This window comes from Ruditapes philippinarum, unplaced genomic scaffold, assembly GCF_026571515.1.
Source record: "Ruditapes philippinarum isolate M1 unplaced genomic scaffold, ASM2657151v2 ctg44_1_1_1_1, whole genome shotgun sequence".
Classification (NCBI taxonomy): domain Eukaryota; kingdom Metazoa; phylum Mollusca; class Bivalvia; order Venerida; family Veneridae; genus Ruditapes; species Ruditapes philippinarum.
This window is the reverse complement of record NW_026858399.1, coordinates 270,091-287,363: the sequence shown is the minus strand read 5'-3', so window position 1 is coordinate 287,363 and position 17,273 is coordinate 270,091. Positions and strand designations below refer to the sequence as shown.

Below are 17,273 nucleotides of genomic sequence, written 5' to 3'. Positions count from 1 at the left end.
ACTGATCAATCCTGTAAAGTTTCATTGAAATTGCAATAGTGGTATAAGAGGAGTATATACTCCGGTCAAACTATAACAAGAGGCCATGATGGCCCTTATATAGCTCACCTGATTATGAAGGCTCAATCCCATTTTATTTGGGTTGTGTGACCTAGTTTTTGACCACAGATGACCTATATTCGACATTGACCAAGAAATCAACAAGCAAATTCGTTGAATTTATATCCCCCGCCGAGTACTGGTTATTATTAACACAACAACTGAAGACATAAGGCTTTATTTATATATTAATCATGGCATAAACAGTAATATTCTTTGAACTTGATAAATATTCAGGGCAATAACAGAGCCATAACTTAGTGTTAAATAGTAAAATCTGGAAATGCCAATGAGATGTATGCATACTACATAACTAATCAAGGGCCATAAATCTGAGTTATAAGTATCTGACAGGAACAAGGCGACTATATGCACATCTCCTCTTAGTATCCCATAAAGTTTCATTGAATTCCAGCCAGTAGTAGCAGAGAAGTAGCGAGGAAACAAATATTTTTCTATATGGATACTGCATAACTAATCAAGGGCCATAACTCTGAGTTAAGTGTCTGACCGGAACAAGCCGACGATATGCGCTCTCTTGGTATTGAAGGTTCCCATAAAGTTTAGTTGAATTCCAGCCAGTAGTTGCAGAGAAGTAGTGCGGAAACGATTTTTACTCTATATGCATACTACATAACTAATCAAGGGCCATAACTCTGAGTTAAAGCGTCTGACCGGAACAAGCCGACGATATGCACATCTCCTCTTGGTATTGAAGGTTCCCATAAAGTTTCGTTGAATTCCAGCCAGTAGTTGCAGAGAACTACTCCGGAAACAATTTTTACTCTATATGCATATTGCATAACTAATCAAGGGCCATAACTCTGAGTTAAAGTGTCTGACCCGAACAAGCCGACGATATGCACATCTCCTCTTGGTATTGAGGGTTCGCATAAAGTTTCGTTGAATTCCAGCCAGTAGTTGCAGAGAAGTAGCGCGGAAACGATTTTTACTCCATATGCATACTGCATAACTAATCAAGGGCCATAACTCTGAATTAAAGTGTCTGACCGGAACAAGCCGACGATATGCGCATCTTCTCTTGGTATTGATGATTCCCATAAAGTTTCGTTGAATTCCAGCCAGTAGTTGCAGAGAAGTAGTGCGGAAACGATTTTTACTCTATATGCATATTGCATAACTAATCAAGGGCCATAACTCTGAGTTAAAGTGTCTGAACGGAACAAGCCGACGATATGCGCATCTCCTCTTGATATTTGATGATTCCCATAAAGTTTCGTTGAATTCCAGCCAGTAGTTGCAGAGAACTACTCCGGAAACAATTTTTACTCTATATGCATACTACATAATTTTTACTCTATATGCATACTATATAACTTATCAAGGGCCATAGCTCTGAGTTAAAGGTCGGACCGGAACAAGCCGACGATATGCACATCTCCTCTTGGTATTGAAGGTTCCCATAAAGTTTCGTTGAATTCCAGCCAGTAGTTGCAGAGAACTACTCCGGAAACAATTTTTACCCCATATGCATATTGCATAACTTATCAAGGGCCATAACTCTGAGTTAAAGTGTCTGACCCGAACAAGCCGACGATATGCGCATCTCCTCTTGGTATTGAGGGTTCGCATAAAGTTTTCGTTGAATTCCAGCCAGTAGTTGCAGAGAACTACTCCGGAAACAATTTTTACTCTATATACATACTACATAACTAATCAAGGGCCATAACTCTGAGTTAAAGGGTCGGACCGGAACAAGCCGACGATATGCGCATCTCCTCTTGATATTGATGATTCCCATAAAGTTTCGTTGAATTCCAGCCAGTAGTTGCAGAGAACTACTCCGGAAACGAAATTCGGACGGACGGATGGACGGCCAACGCCAAAACTATATCCCCCTCCCGATTCCATCGGCGGGGGATAAAAAAGTTATGATCCAGGTACAAGTTTTGCGGACGGCAACGGCAAAGCCACCAGGACTATAACAATACCTCTATTTTTTTTTTTTTAAAAAAGTCAAGCTAAAATTGTTTTAAGGTTTTTCTATTTTTAGCTTTAGTGGCCACTAAAAGGGGCCAATCAAGTTTATATGAGCAAACTTGAGAAAAGGCTACCTAAGAATGCTACAAAGTTTGGTGATCATCCATCAATTAGTTCAGTACAAGAAAAAATGATTAAAGTTTATTCTATTTTTAGCTTTAGCAGTCCCTGAAAGGGCCAATCAAATTAATATTAGCAAATTTGATCAAAGACTACCTAACAATGCTTACAGACAAAGTTTGGTAATCATCCATCATTTAATAAAAGTAGAAGATGTTTTAAGGTTTTTTTTTGTTTTTGTTTGTTTGTTTTGTTTTTTTTTAGCTCTGTTGACCCCTAAAAGGGGCCAATTGAAATTACATGAGCAAATTCAAATATTCAAATGTAACTGTCACAAGGATGCTACAGACCAAATTTGAGGTAAATCTGCCCAGCAGTTTCAGAGAAAATGATTGTTGATGCATGACGCCAGAACATCCGCCTTTGATACTAAAAGCTCACCTGAACCTTCGGTTCTAGTGAGCTAATATGACAAGAATATCCAAGTGTCTAGACCATTTTTTTCAATACAAAAGTAAAATATTTTGTCACACTGAGAAAGATACAAATTTCACCAATACATAACATACACAGAGATAATCTTCATAATTTAATAATAAACAAAATTCTTACTTCCTTACAAGAAGATATATCTATCAAAACATTCTTAAAACAGTACATAACAGTTATAATTAAATATTTATTTCAATGAAATGTTTCTATTTAGTGATTTTGGAGTTTTTTGCCATAGATATCACATCTTTGTCTTGGATGTAAACTTAGTTGACCAACTTTTTCATTTCAAGAGCAGATTTGATGTACCCTTGGTATTTTTGGTCATTTATTTGACGATAATACTGTATTGATTCTAAATTTATCTTTCTGTATCTCTTCATTAGTACAATCTTCATTGTTTAACCCATTTGAGTTTACAGACATTTTCAGTTGTTCATAATCTGAGTTACGGGGATGCATATATATCCAGACAGTGTCTAATCCTTCTCCAATAATTCTGACAGGTTGCCAATTAGGCAGAGGGAATCTTGAAGCAATAATTCTACAAGAATCTGTGATTTCTTTGTCAAACTTCTCTTCTAGACCACTCATCTAAAAACAATAATGCATGGTTTTATTTAAGTACAATGATCACATGTCGCCTCATGATAGTCAATTGCAGCTTTTGTGTAACACAAAAATCATTAACAGGGCAAAATGTGATTGATATCAAAGTGCTATAACTCAGCCAAAAATCCAACAGGAAAACCTGAGTAAGTATTGAGCTACTGATCAATCCTGTAAAGTTTCATTGAAATTGCAATAGTGGTATAAGAGGAGTATATACTCCGGTCAAACTATAACAAGAGGCCATGATGGCCCTTATATAGCTCACCTGATTATGAAGGCTCAATCCCATTTTATTTGGGTTGTGTGACCTAGTTTTTGACCACAGATGACCTATATTCGACATTGACCAAGAAATCAACAAGCAAATTCGTTGAATTTATATCCCCCGCCGAGTACTGGTTATTATTAACACAACAACTGAAGACATAAGGCTTTATTTATATATTAATCATGGCATAAACAGTAATATTCTTTGAACTTGATAAATATTCAGGGCAATAACAGAGCCATAACTTAGTGTTAAATAGTAAAATCTGGAAATGCCAATGAGATGTATGCATACTACATAACTAATCAAGGGCCATAAATCTGAGTTATAAGTATCTGACAGGAACAAGGCGACTATATGCACATCTCCTCTTAGTATCCCATAAAGTTTCATTGAATTCCAGCCAGTAGTAGCAGAGAAGTAGCGAGGAAACAAATATTTTTCTATATGGATACTGCATAACTAATCAAGGGCCATAACTCTGAGTTAAGTGTCTGACCGGAACAAGCCGACGATATGCGCTCTCTTGGTATTGAAGGTTCCCATAAAGTTTAGTTGAATTCCAGCCAGTAGTTGCAGAGAAGTAGTGCGGAAACGATTTTTACTCTATATGCATACTACATAACTAATCAAGGGCCATAACTCTGAGTTAAAGCGTCTGACCGGAACAAGCCGACGATATGCACATCTCTCTTGGTATTGAAGGTTCCCATAAAGTTTCGTTGAATTCCAGCCAGTAGTTGCAGAGAACTACTCCGGAAACAATTTTTACTCTATATGCATATTGCATAACTAATCAAGGGCATAACTCTGAGTTAAAGTGTCTGACCCGAACAAGCCGACGATATGCAATCTCCTCTTGGTATTGAGGGTTCGCATAAAGTTTTCGTTGAATTCCAGCCAGTAGTTGCAGAGAAGTAGCGCGGAAACGATTTTTACTCCATATGCATACTGCATAACTAATCAAGGGCCATAACTCTGAATTAAAGTGTCTGACCGGAACAAGCCGACGATATGCGCATCTTCTCTTGGTATTGATGATTCCCATAAAGTTTCGTTGAATTCCAGCCAGTAGTTGCAGAGAAGTAGTGCGGAAACGATTTTTACTCTATATGCATATTGCATAACTAATCAAGGGCCATAACTCTGAGTTAAAGTGTCTGAACGGAACAAGCCGACGATATGCGCATCTCCTCTTGATATTGATGATTCCCATAAAGTTTCGTTGAATTCCAGCCAGTAGTTGCAGAGAACTACTCCGGAAACAATTTTTACTCTATATGCATACTACATAATTTTTACTCTATATGCATACTATATAACTTATCAAGGGCCATAGCTCTGAGTTAAAGGGTCGGACCGGAACAAGCCGACGATATGCACATCTCCTCTTGGTATTGAAGGTTCCCATAAAGTTTCGTTGAATTCCAGCCAGTAGTTGCAGAGAACTACTCCGGAAACAATTTTTACCCCATATGCATATTGCATAACTTATCAAGGGCCATAACTCTGAGTTAAAGTGTCTGACCCGAACAAGCCGACGATATGCGCATCTCCTCTTGGTATTGAGGGTTCGCATAAAGTTTCGTTGAATTCCAGCCAGTAGTTGCAGAGAAGTAGCGCGGAAACGATTTTTACTCCATATGCATACTTCATAACTAATCAAGGGCCATAACTCTGAGTTAAAGTGTCTGACCGGAACAAGCCGACGATATGCGCATCTCCTCTTGGTATTGATGATTCCCATAAAGTTTCGTTGAATTCCAGCCAGTAGTTGCAGAGAACTACTCCGGAAACAAGTTTTACTCTATATGCATACTACATAACTAATCAAGGGCCATAACTCTGAGATAAAGGGTCGGACCGGAACAAGCCGACGATATGCGCATCTCCTCTTGATATTGATGATTCCCATAAAGTTTCGTTGAATTCCAGCCAGTAGTTGCAGAGAACTACTCCGTAAACGAAATTCGGACGGACGGAAGGACGGACGTACCAATTTTTCAGGTTTATGAGCTATTTCTATTGTTCTTTTCTTTTGTTTCCATGTGGGCTAACTATTGTTTCCTTATGAGCTAACTATTATTTACGGAATGAAGTCCTTTGTTATCTTTTGTCCCAGTGTACCGTTAGTTAGCTCATATACCTAAAATGTTTGTGCGGACGGACGGACGGACAACGCCAAAACTATATCCCCCTCCCGATTCCATCGGCGGGGGATAACAAAACGACCTTTCTGACCAATTTACAGGATATTTGGATCACAACAGTAGCCTCTAGTGTGTAAACAAGGTTTTCACATATAAGGGCTGGGTAATCTAGTTTCTCAACACAAGTAACCCATATTTGAACTTGCCCTGGAAATCATAATAAACTTTCTGACCAATATCCAGAATGTTTGGACTGGAACAGTAGCCCCTTGAGTGTTAAGAAGGTTTTACAATATTAAGGCTGTGTGACCTAGTATTTGACACCAAACTTGACCAAAAATCACCAGAAATTACACCCCTGGTCCAAAATTTAAAGTCTGTATGTCAAAAAAGAAGAAAGTGGGTCAAATGGTGTCAATAATATCAAAAGTAGGTCAGCTGATATCAAACATTCAACATCAAAAATTACACCCCTGGTCCAAATTTCAAGTCATTACATCAAAAAACAACAAAAAAGTAGGTCAAGCGATATCAAAAATATCAAAAGTAGCCCAAATGGTATCAGAATTCAATTCAGGATCAGAAATTACACCCCTTGTCAAAATTTCAAGTCTGTACATCAAAAAACGAGAAACGAGGTCAAACAATATCATTAATATCAAAAGTAGGTCAGTTGAAATCAAAATTCAATTTGGCATCAGAAATTGATTCTTGGTCCAAATTTCAAGTGACTGTACATCAAAACACAAGAAAGGTCAAATGGTTTAAAAAATATCAATAACAGCTCAATTGATATCAAAATTAAACAAGGACAACCACCCTGCCAAATCTGAGGTTACTAAGCCAGTGCATTGCTAAAATATGTATTCCCCATGCTTCAAATGTGAAGACTTAAAATCAAGTTTTTTTATTCAAGGCCCCTGTGACCTTGACCTTTGACCTCAAAATCAATAGGAGTCATCTACTAATCATGACTAACCTCCATGCCAAATATGAAGACTGTGGGTCAAAAGAATCTCAAGTTATTGGGCGGACAAGCTTTTTAAAGTCAAGGCTCCTGTGACCTTGACATTTGACCCAGTGACCTCAAAATCAATAGGGGTCATCTACTTATCATGACTTACCTCCATGCCAAATATGAAGACTGTGGGCCAAAGGAATCTCAAAATATTGGGTGGACAAGGAAAAACCGACGGACGGGGAGAGGTCCGGGCGGCCGGACGGACAAGCTGATTCCAGTATACTCCTATACAACTTCGTTGTGCGGGGGTATAATTACACACATGAAACAGATATCAGGTTCAAAATGATGAAAAAAAAAAGAAAAACAAGATTGCATTTGTAAACAAGAGCTGTCGGTAGGACAGCAACGCTCGACTATTCTTAGTGCTTGATTGTAAAAAAAAAAGCTTGATACAGTTACCTCCTCCTGTTTACAGGTTGGGGTAATGATGGTGAACAAGTGTGCAGAGTTTCAAAGCCATATGTCAATGGACTTTGAAAATATTTGAGGTATTACAAAAACTTTAACGTAAATTCTAAGTCCAAAAAGGGGCATAATTCTGTCAAAATGCTTGATACAGTTACCTCCTCCTGTTTACGGGTTGGGGTAATGATGGTGAACAAGTGTGCAAAGTTTAAAAGCCATAGGTCAATGGACTTTGAAAATATTTGAACTATTACAAAAACTTTAATGTAAATTCTAAGTCGAAAAAGGGGCATAATTCTGTCAAAATGCTTGATACAGTTACCTCCTCCTGTTTACAGGTTGGGGTAATGATGGTGAACAAGTGTGCAAAGTTTCAAAGCCATATGTCAATGGACTTTGAAAATATTTGAACTATTACAAAGACTTTAACGTAAATTCTAAGTCGAAAAAGGGGCATAATTCTGTCAAAATACTTGATACAGTTACCTCCTCCTGTTTACAGGTTGGGGTAATGATGTTGAACAAGTGTGCAAAGTTTCAAAGCCATATGTCAATGGACTTTCAAAGGTTACGCCGACGCCGACGCGGACGCTCGGGTGACTACAATAGCTCTACTCTTCTTATCGAATAGTCGAGCTAAAAAATGCCATGCCACCGCATTAATACAACACTAAATAGTAATGTAGGAACACATTTTTTTTGTTTCGATACTGACTGCCATAATGCATAGATCACTTACCTATCTAATTGTTATTATCAGGTTAGTACCTTCAGTCAAGAAGATTTTTAATTTTTTACCTTATGACATAGTGACTGAAAATCAATGATCCCCGGGGCGGGGCCAATTTTGACCCCAGGGCTATAATTTGAACAATCTTGGTAGAGGTTTACCAGACAATGCCTTATGCAAAATATCTATGCTCTAGGCCTTGTGGGTCTTTACAAGAAGATTTTTAAATTTATTCTTATAATTACTTTTGGAATTTCTGCATTCCCAATGATATTCTTTGAACAACTTTGGAAGCCGTTCACCCAAGGATCAATCCTGCCAAGTTTGGTTGAAATTGGACCAGTGGTTTTTCACAAGAAGATTTTTTAAGTTTACTATATAATCTATAGAACACACAAACATACATACAAACACACACACAGGTGAATCGCTATATGCCATCGCATCGCAGATGCTGCGTGGCATAAAAAACTGGAATGCATCAAAATTGCAATATACATATTTTTATTTTTACAATCTCTTATTGTTCATTTTAATACATGTGAATACAAAAACAAGAGGGCCATGATGGCCCTATATCGCTCACCTTAAGGAATATATCTTATAAAGTATGTTTCTTTTTAAAAAAAAACAACAGGTTTATAAATTTCTTTAATATCATTTAAAGGTTAGTGTCAAATGTAATGTATTTTTGGCCGACAGCAACAGGAATGCAAACAAGTGTATAGAAATACCTCTTTTTTCTTTTCTTTAAAGTACAGGTTGCTAAAAAATACACTCCCTGTGGCGTGTTTACATCATGAAAATTTTAACAATGACATCATAATTAACAAGACGAAGTACAAATTTGGATAATACTTCAATAAAAATGGGTCAAAGACAAAAATGGCCGGGTTGCATTTGTATACCAAATAACATGACTCATGAGGCTGTGATGTTACAAAAATTTCCTACCATTGACCATTCATATCGAACATTTAACTAAATCAGTAAACAGGAAGAGGATAAGCGATAGACCTGAACTTTGCAGTCACAATACCAAATTTCAAGAGGCTGTGATATGTAGTTGCTAAGAAAACTGTTACGTAAATTTCCTTCCATTTACAATTAATGCCGAAAATTTCACTAGGTCAGAAAACTGAAAGTGGATGAGCAACATCCCTGAAATCATATCAATGTTGTATACCAAACAATAAGAGGCTGTAATAAGTAGTTGCTGAGAAAATGGTTACAAAAAATTCGTACCATAGACCATTATTATGAATTAAACTAATGAGAAAATTGTTACGAAAAATTCGTACCATTGACCATTATTATGAATTTAACTTAGTCAGTAAACATGAAGTGGATGAGCAACATACCTAAAATCGAATCTCATGGTATGGGACAATGTGTTAATGCTGCATACTAAATATCATGAGGCTCTGGTAAGTTGTTGTTGAGAAAACTGTTACGAAAAATAGCCCAACCAATTCGCCTGCCTGCCCGGAATCAAGCCTCAATACAGGATGGTAAACAGTATTTTTTTTCATATATGATATTTTTTTTTCGAAAACCAGTATTATAGTTGTAACAGATATCCCATTTGTGTTTAAATATCAAAATATTTTTTGATAGTGTTTACTCATGGGTATCATGTTGGCCCAAGCATCTGTGGTTTATCATAATTTACAGTGATTTTTTTCACTGTATTTTACAGCCGAATAAAGGCTGTTTCCCCAAGCCCAAAATAGGTATATTTTCCCCTAAAAATGCTTATATTTTCCCCTAAAATGCCTCGTGCTCTTTCTTGCCAGAACCATGATTTAACAGCATCTGACTTATATCAGTTAGACGACAGAAATCTGTCCCTATATATAGCCTCTGCTATATACCAATGTCCATGCATATCAAATTGAATTGAAAGAATTTTTTTGTATAAAAAATGTGGGTAAATTCCATTTTCATTCATGGGAATTTAATTTCAGGTTTTCCCCCTTTTCTGATTTATCGTGCTAAATTTTCCCCTTCAGAAAGCCAAAGGTTTTTTTGAAAATTGAAAAAAAATCACTGATTTAGATAACCCTTTCTAAAAAAAAAGAACAACAACAACAAACAGCAGGGATCTCAGGAAGGTAAGAATTTCACGTGGCAGACTGTTTGACCAAAATTTTCAGGAGTCATTTCAGTTTTTTCTTCTCTTTTAATCTCTACATGAACGATCTTCATGTTTCAATAATGAATTCAAAAATTACTGTTTGAGAAGATTTTCAAGTACATGTATAAATTGATAATATTGTGAGGTTAAGTTATTTTAAAATTACGTATTTTTCTTGCTAAGTTAACAAAATGATAAAGATAATTAAGTATTACTAGCACCATGTATAATTGCCATAATTATTTTTCCATTTTCACTAACATTTATTGAGGTCAATAACACGTGTACATGTATAATTTTATAAATCATAACACGGGACGTCGGGAGGTGATATTTACATAAATACAGAATGTCATGCCTTACTACTTAACAAATAGTTAACAAAATACCTGTTTCAACGAAGCACACCGATAATTGTATTCATCTTCACTTCTTTGTTATGAAATACGAGTTTATGTTACAAAATTTCTCAATTTTCTTGTACGATGGCGGACGTTTCGTCATGTAGTTCCGGTTTAGTATAATTTATAATCTCAACTCGAGGTCAGGTTGATACAGATGTTTTCTGAGGCAATTTTTTTATAGACTGACTGCTGGTATGCATTATTTAATGATTCGAATCGTATGTTTGTTCTCAGAATGAAATATTATGACATAATTCGTTCATCAGTAGGTGCGGTGTAGCTATATGATTTTTCCCGCAAACCGGAAGGATAAAAAATGTAATATCCGTACTGTAAATTAAACTTTTATCTTAATCAACTAATTTTTGTGGAAAAAAACAACATTTTTTGTTCACTTTCGTTTCCTTGTGCAATTTCATACACAATAGATGTGCAAGTCATTGTCAAGAACCGAAATATTTTACATTGTATTTCGGAAATGACACAGTCTTCCTTTCTGATGATATAACGAAATTAATGGAAGAATCCATTATTGAATGGGGAAATCAACTTTACTGTAGCTCTCAAATTTGTGCTATTCTGATCGACTCTGTTTTGAATTAACATTCACATTCAACAAACTTTCCATCCTTCTTATGCTTTAAAAGAAAAATCTCCATAACAATGTCTGTTGAGACAAAATACAAGATACACTGTCTCAATTTATCCCTACAAAGAAAGTCTTGCAATAAAAAACCCTTTAACTCGCAAAATAAAGACCAATTTTCAACTTAAGACCATAATTTGAATATGCTTTGTAGGAACTAACAAGCTAATGTCTTGTGAGAAATATCTAAGCTCTAGCCCTTTCCATTTTGAAGTATAAGAACTTTTAAGTTTTTTTTTTAGTTGCCATAGCAACCAGAGTTTAGCATGGAATGGCATTCTTTGAACAATCTTGATAGAGCTTCATACAATGAGTATTCCTGCCAAGTTTCATTAATATTGACCAAGTGGTATTGTAGAAGATGTCGTTTGAATAAAATGTGGACGGACGCCGGACACCGGTTGGCCATCCTAAAAGCTCACCTGCACTTTGTGCAAGGTGAGCTAATAAATAAATAAATAAGCAAAAATGTTATGTTCTCAAGGGCAAGTTAACCTATGATGTTAACAGGACGCAGAGAAATTATTAAATATTTGTACTAGCATTTGTCAATAATTGTTGTTAACTCTTATCCAATTCAGCGATTATCCTAATTCACTGACAGTTTCCATAAATTTCCATTACTTAATCTCATGTCATAAAATTCATTACAAAAGATTAAAAGTTATTTGTATTGCATTCAATCAAAATATTTATTGGAGCGGACGAAAAACAATCAATTTAAGAATTATAGTAGTTATCAAGGCAAGCTAAGTGTAATTTTCACACCTTGGCACCCATTAATCAAGCGAAATTACTTTTATCAGTTTGGTGTATGTTTACACCTGCAAGATGTGCTATTATTTGTTATTTTGAATGTAGGTGTGACATTTGGCAAAACCTGTTTGGATCCGAGAGGTTAATTTTAGAGAAAAATTAGAACAAAAATTGAAACTAGAAATGTGTCATCATGCCACAGATGCCCCCGCATGCAACCAAAATTTCAGATGTTATAATATTTAGTTCCAAATTTGTTTGCACAAATTATTTTTTTCATTTTAAGTTCAAAGCCCTTAAAATTATTCAATGTTAACACAAACCATTTTTATACAAAGTTCAAGGCACTGAAACTATTCAGTGTTAACCTTTTGTAAATTGCATATGATGCATATTTGTAGCCAAAGTAATGGGTACATACATTTCCACAAAAGTACGAGTGCTGAAACTGAAAATTCAATTTTTTTCCATCATTCAAGAAAAATAACTTTGTCCAAAATCATTGAACCACGACCAAATTCAAACTTGAACTGCTTATTCCTAAGATGTATCTATATGTCAAATTTGAGTTGAATGTGTACAACCATTGGGGAGATAATGAACAGAAACTTAAAATTTCTGATTTTTTTTCAAAGTTCAAGAGGGATAACTCTGTCAGCTATCATCAAACCATGACCAAATTCGAACTTGACCAATGCATTCTTATGACATATCCATATCTTTAATTTGTTGTTGAATATGTACAACTGTTGGGGAGATAATGAATGTGAATTGAAAATTTCCTTTTTTCAAAGTTAAAGGGGCATAACTCTGCCAAAATCATCGAACCATGACCAAATTCGAACTTGACCTGTGCATTCCTTTGCCATATCCATAAGTAAAATTTGAGTTGAATATGTAACACTGTTGGGGAGGTAATGAACAGAAACTGAAAATTTCATATTATTTTCAAAGTGAAAGGGGCATTACTCTGCCAAAAATAATGGAACCAGGACCCAATTCAAATTTGGCCTTCGCATTCTTTTAACGTGTCCATATGTAAAATTTGAGTTGAATGTGTAATACTGTTGGGGAGATAATGAACAGAAACTGAAAATTTCATATTGTTTTCAAAGTGAAAGGGGCATAACTCTGTCAAAAATCATGGAACCTTGACCAAATTCGAACTTGACCTGCGCATTCCTTTGACATATCCAAATGTCAAGTTTGAGTTGAATGTGTAATACTGTTGGGGAGATAATGAACGGAAACTGAAAATTTCATATTATTTTCAAAATAAAAGGGGCATAACTCTGCTAAAAATCATAGAACCATGACAAAATTCAAACTTGACCTGTATTTTCTCATGACATATCCATTTGTCAAGTTTGAGTTGAATGTGTAATACGGTTGGGGAGATAATGAACGGAAACTGAAAATTTCATATTATTTTCAAAGTAAAAGGGGCAAAACTCTGCCAAAAATCATCAAACCATGACCAAATTCGAACTTGGCCCGTATTTTCTCTTGACATATCCATGTTGAATGTGTAATACGGTTGGGGAGGTAATGAACGGAAACTGAAAATTTCATATTATTTTCAAAGTAAAAGGGGCATAACTCTGCCAAAAATCATCGAACCATGACCAAATTAGTACTTGCCCTGTATTTTTTAATGACATATCCATATGTCAAATTTGAGTTAAATGTGTGCAACCGTTACTAAGATAATGAACGGAAACTAATGATGACGGAGTGACAGAATGACGGAACAGGGTAACACTAAATGCCCCATATATGGTGGAGACATAAGTATGTCTTGATATATCTCATTATACATGTAATTACCAAGCTACACTGGTGGCCTACTATTAAATCCTATTTAACCTTAATATATCTCATGATAAATACCTACCTACACTGGTGGGCCACTATTACAAACTATCTTGTCTTGAAATATCTAATTATTAATACCTACCTACACTGGTGGACCTCTATTAAATCCTATTTAGCCTTAACATATCTCATTATAAATACCTACCTACACTGGTGGGCCACTATTACATACTATCTAGTCTTGAAATATCTAATCATTAATACCTACCTACACTGGTGGGCCACTATTAAATCCTATTTAGCCTTAACATATCTCATTATAAATACCTACCTACAAATTGATTGGCCTCTATTACAAACTATCTAGTCTTGAAATATCTAATTATTAATACCTACCTACACTGGTGGACCTCTATTAAATCATATTTAGCCTTAACATATCTCATTACAAATACCTACCTGTACTGGTGGGCCACAATTACAAACTATCAAGTCTTAAAATATCTTATTATTATGCCTTCCTACACTGCTGGCCCACTATTATATACTATTTAGCCTTAATACATCTCATTATAAATACCTACCTACACTGGTGGCCAACCATTACAAACTATCTAGTCTTGAACTATCTTATTATTATAACCTACCTACACTGGTGGGCCACTATTAAATCCTATTTAGCCTTAACATATCTCATTATAAATACCTACCTACACTGGTGGGCCACTATTACAAACTATCTAGTCTTGAAATATCCTATTATAAATGCCTACCTACATTGGTAGTCCACTCTTAAATCATATTAAGCCTTAACATATCTTATTATAATAATATTATAATTAAACCTACCTACACTGGTTGGCCACTATTACAAACTTAACATATCTTATTATAATACCTACCTACACTGGTGGGCCACTAATACAAACTATCTAGTCTTGAAATATCTTATTATAAATGCCTACCTACACTCTTAAATCCTATTTAGCCTTAAAATATCTTATCATAATACCTACCTACCGTGATGGGCCACTATTACCAACTATCTAGTCTTGAAAAGTCTTATCATTAATGTCTACCTACACTGGTGGGCAACTATTACAAACTACCTTGTCTTGAAATATCTAATTATTTATACCTACCTACACTGGTGGCCCACTTTTACAAACTATTTAGTCTTGAAATATCTCATAACTTATACCTACCTACACTGGTGGCCTACTAGTACAAACTATTTTGTCTTGAAATATCTCATTATAAATACCTACTTACACTGGTGGCCCACTTTTACATAGTGACTATCTAGTCTTGAAATATCTAATTAATTATACCTACCTACACTGGTGAGCGACTATTATATCACATTATGTCCTTATATATCTTAATAATTACCTACACTTGTGGCTAAATATTACATCTCATTGTAATTAGGGTGCCTGAAAATGTTGTTAAACTGACCATTTAGTTACCTGTTCTTTGAGAATTTTTGAATCTGTGAGTATGTGTTTATAGTTATAACAGAAATACATTGAAAAAGCACAAAATATTTTACAGAATACACCAATTTATCATTAGTGCAGTAATGGCTTAATGTGTCTCTGCACTAAGGTGAAAAATTGTTCTATTTGGTGTTGATCTAGTTAACATTGTGTATACATGCTAATATAAAATTTCTCAAATATAATTATATTCAAATATATATCCATAAGTCTAACCTTGACCTTTGGACAATGACCTTGCACAAAACATACTACTACAGTATTTGTATATTGAAGCTTACATTTGACAGCTTACAGATGGACAAACTGCTGAATTGTCAGAACACACACAAAAAAGGAATATAATAATTACAATTGTTACACATTATCTGTTTCCAGACTCCAGTACCAAAAAATTAAATGGGTAAACAGCAGAAGATGTTTAAAGGTTTTTCCATTTTTTTTAGCTTTCGTGACAACTTAAACGGTCCAATCAAATTCAAATGAGCAAATTTGATAAAAGACTACCCAAGAATGCTACAGACAAAGTTTGGTGACCATCTATCAATTAGTTCAGTAGGAGAAGTGGTTAAACCCTAAAAGGGCCAATTGACATGACATAATTAAATTAAAGTGTGACTGTCACAAGGATGCTACAGACCAAATTTGAGGTAAATCTGCACAACGCCGGAGCATCCACATTTGATACTAATAGCTCCCCCTGAACCTTCAGTTCTGGTGAGCTAATAAGTCATGAAATATCAATTCAATTCAATAATTTCATAGTAAAGGAAATGTGCAAAGATCCATAAATCACGTTTACCCGGACAACTTTAATTACAGCCGCGGTATATGTAATGTGTATTGTAACCATGTTATCTGTTTATATAAAGATACTTGTATGTGTGTTTATTCTAGTAAATGACTACAAATAGATGCTGCTGTAAAATGATTTTTTAAACATTTTAATTTATTGTTTATAATAAAATTTATCCCATAATAAATTAATAAATTATTTTGAACATTGTTCAAGTTTGGAAAATGTTTATCCAATCGAACTCAACCAATTACAATATGCATAAATATAGAATAACAGTTTACCGTTAATACTCATTTGTTAATAATTACAAGAAATGACGTATTCTACGAACTGATGTACTAACAAACAATTATGTTGAAGTATTTATCATTCGACCGATGTTAGCTGGAAAACATTTAGACCTATGTCCTACGTGATAATAGTCCATTCTCAGTTGGCTGGAACTATCTATTTCTCAGGCCCTCCAAGTTTAAGCGAACAGTAATATTAAATGCATATTATTAGCATAAAACATACTGACCAATGAATCTACACCAAAAACAACTATATTTTCATACTTGGACATGTCCGTCTGTAAAAGAAAACAAAAAAGCATAACATGAGTAAAGATAATAATATTTGCTGTCTTTCTTTGTTGTTTTTTCCTAATGTAATTTACATGAATATGAAAAGAAGATTTAACCCCTTATTTCTCAGGTCTGTCAGGTTTCTCAGGTCTAACATACTACAATCTTATAGATATTTACATAGCAAGTATGCAACAGGTTTTTTTCATGTCAAAATACTTAAAGCATTTGTAGCAATAAAAATCCCCTAACCGATATGGCAATGTCACATTATATAGAACCAAATTTGAAACATTAACAAGTCTATTGATATTTCAATACCATATCTATTTATAACACCCCAGAACCTTTGTTTTTGGTGAGCTAGAAAGGCCACACAGAAAAATTTTAGTTCAACTTATTTCAAAACAAGATATGTTTATATAACATGTATGCCCCTATCGGCAGCCAATTAGTAATGTGACCAAAAAATCAATAAGGGTTAATAATTAGTCATGAATAGTCACCAGGCAATTGTGACCGCAAAGGTTGTGTGCAGCAATTTTATGACAAAGTTATTTCAAATCTTACCAAATAATATACCGGTATGCAAAAATTTTATGAATCATGTAGGCCTCATTAATGACAGCCAATTTGTTATATTACATAAGACCTTGAAATGTGTATACCGAAAAGATTTTTTGTTTAATAAAAAAAATATCAATCAAGGCAACTTGAGTTGTTGAATTAATGGTCAGAAACAGTCTTTCATACAAGGTCAACATGACATTGACCTTTGACCCTAAATAAATAGGGGTTATCTACTGGCAA

General features: G+C 34.9%; 1 protein-coding gene across 3 annotated transcripts in view; it reads right to left on the bottom strand.

Moving 5' to 3' along the window:
- Window positions 1-2,736: 2,736 nt before the first annotated feature.
- Window positions 2,737-17,273, bottom strand: part of LOC132753073 (ATP synthase subunit C lysine N-methyltransferase-like) — a 57,572-nt gene continuing 43,035 nt past the window's right edge. For 2 of the 3 annotated variants that reach the window (XM_060743483.1, XM_060743485.1), the window contains 2 exons: window positions 16,418-16,468; window positions 2,737-3,246 (listed from right to left, as the gene is read on the bottom strand). In XM_060743483.1, coding sequence (XP_060599466.1) covers window positions 2,977-3,246; window positions 16,418-16,468 — 321 coding nt within the window. In that variant the 3' untranslated portion in view covers window positions 2,737-2,976. The remainder of the gene's footprint in view (window positions 3,247-16,417; window positions 16,469-17,273) is intronic. The other variant, XM_060743484.1, reaches the window with a different exon arrangement.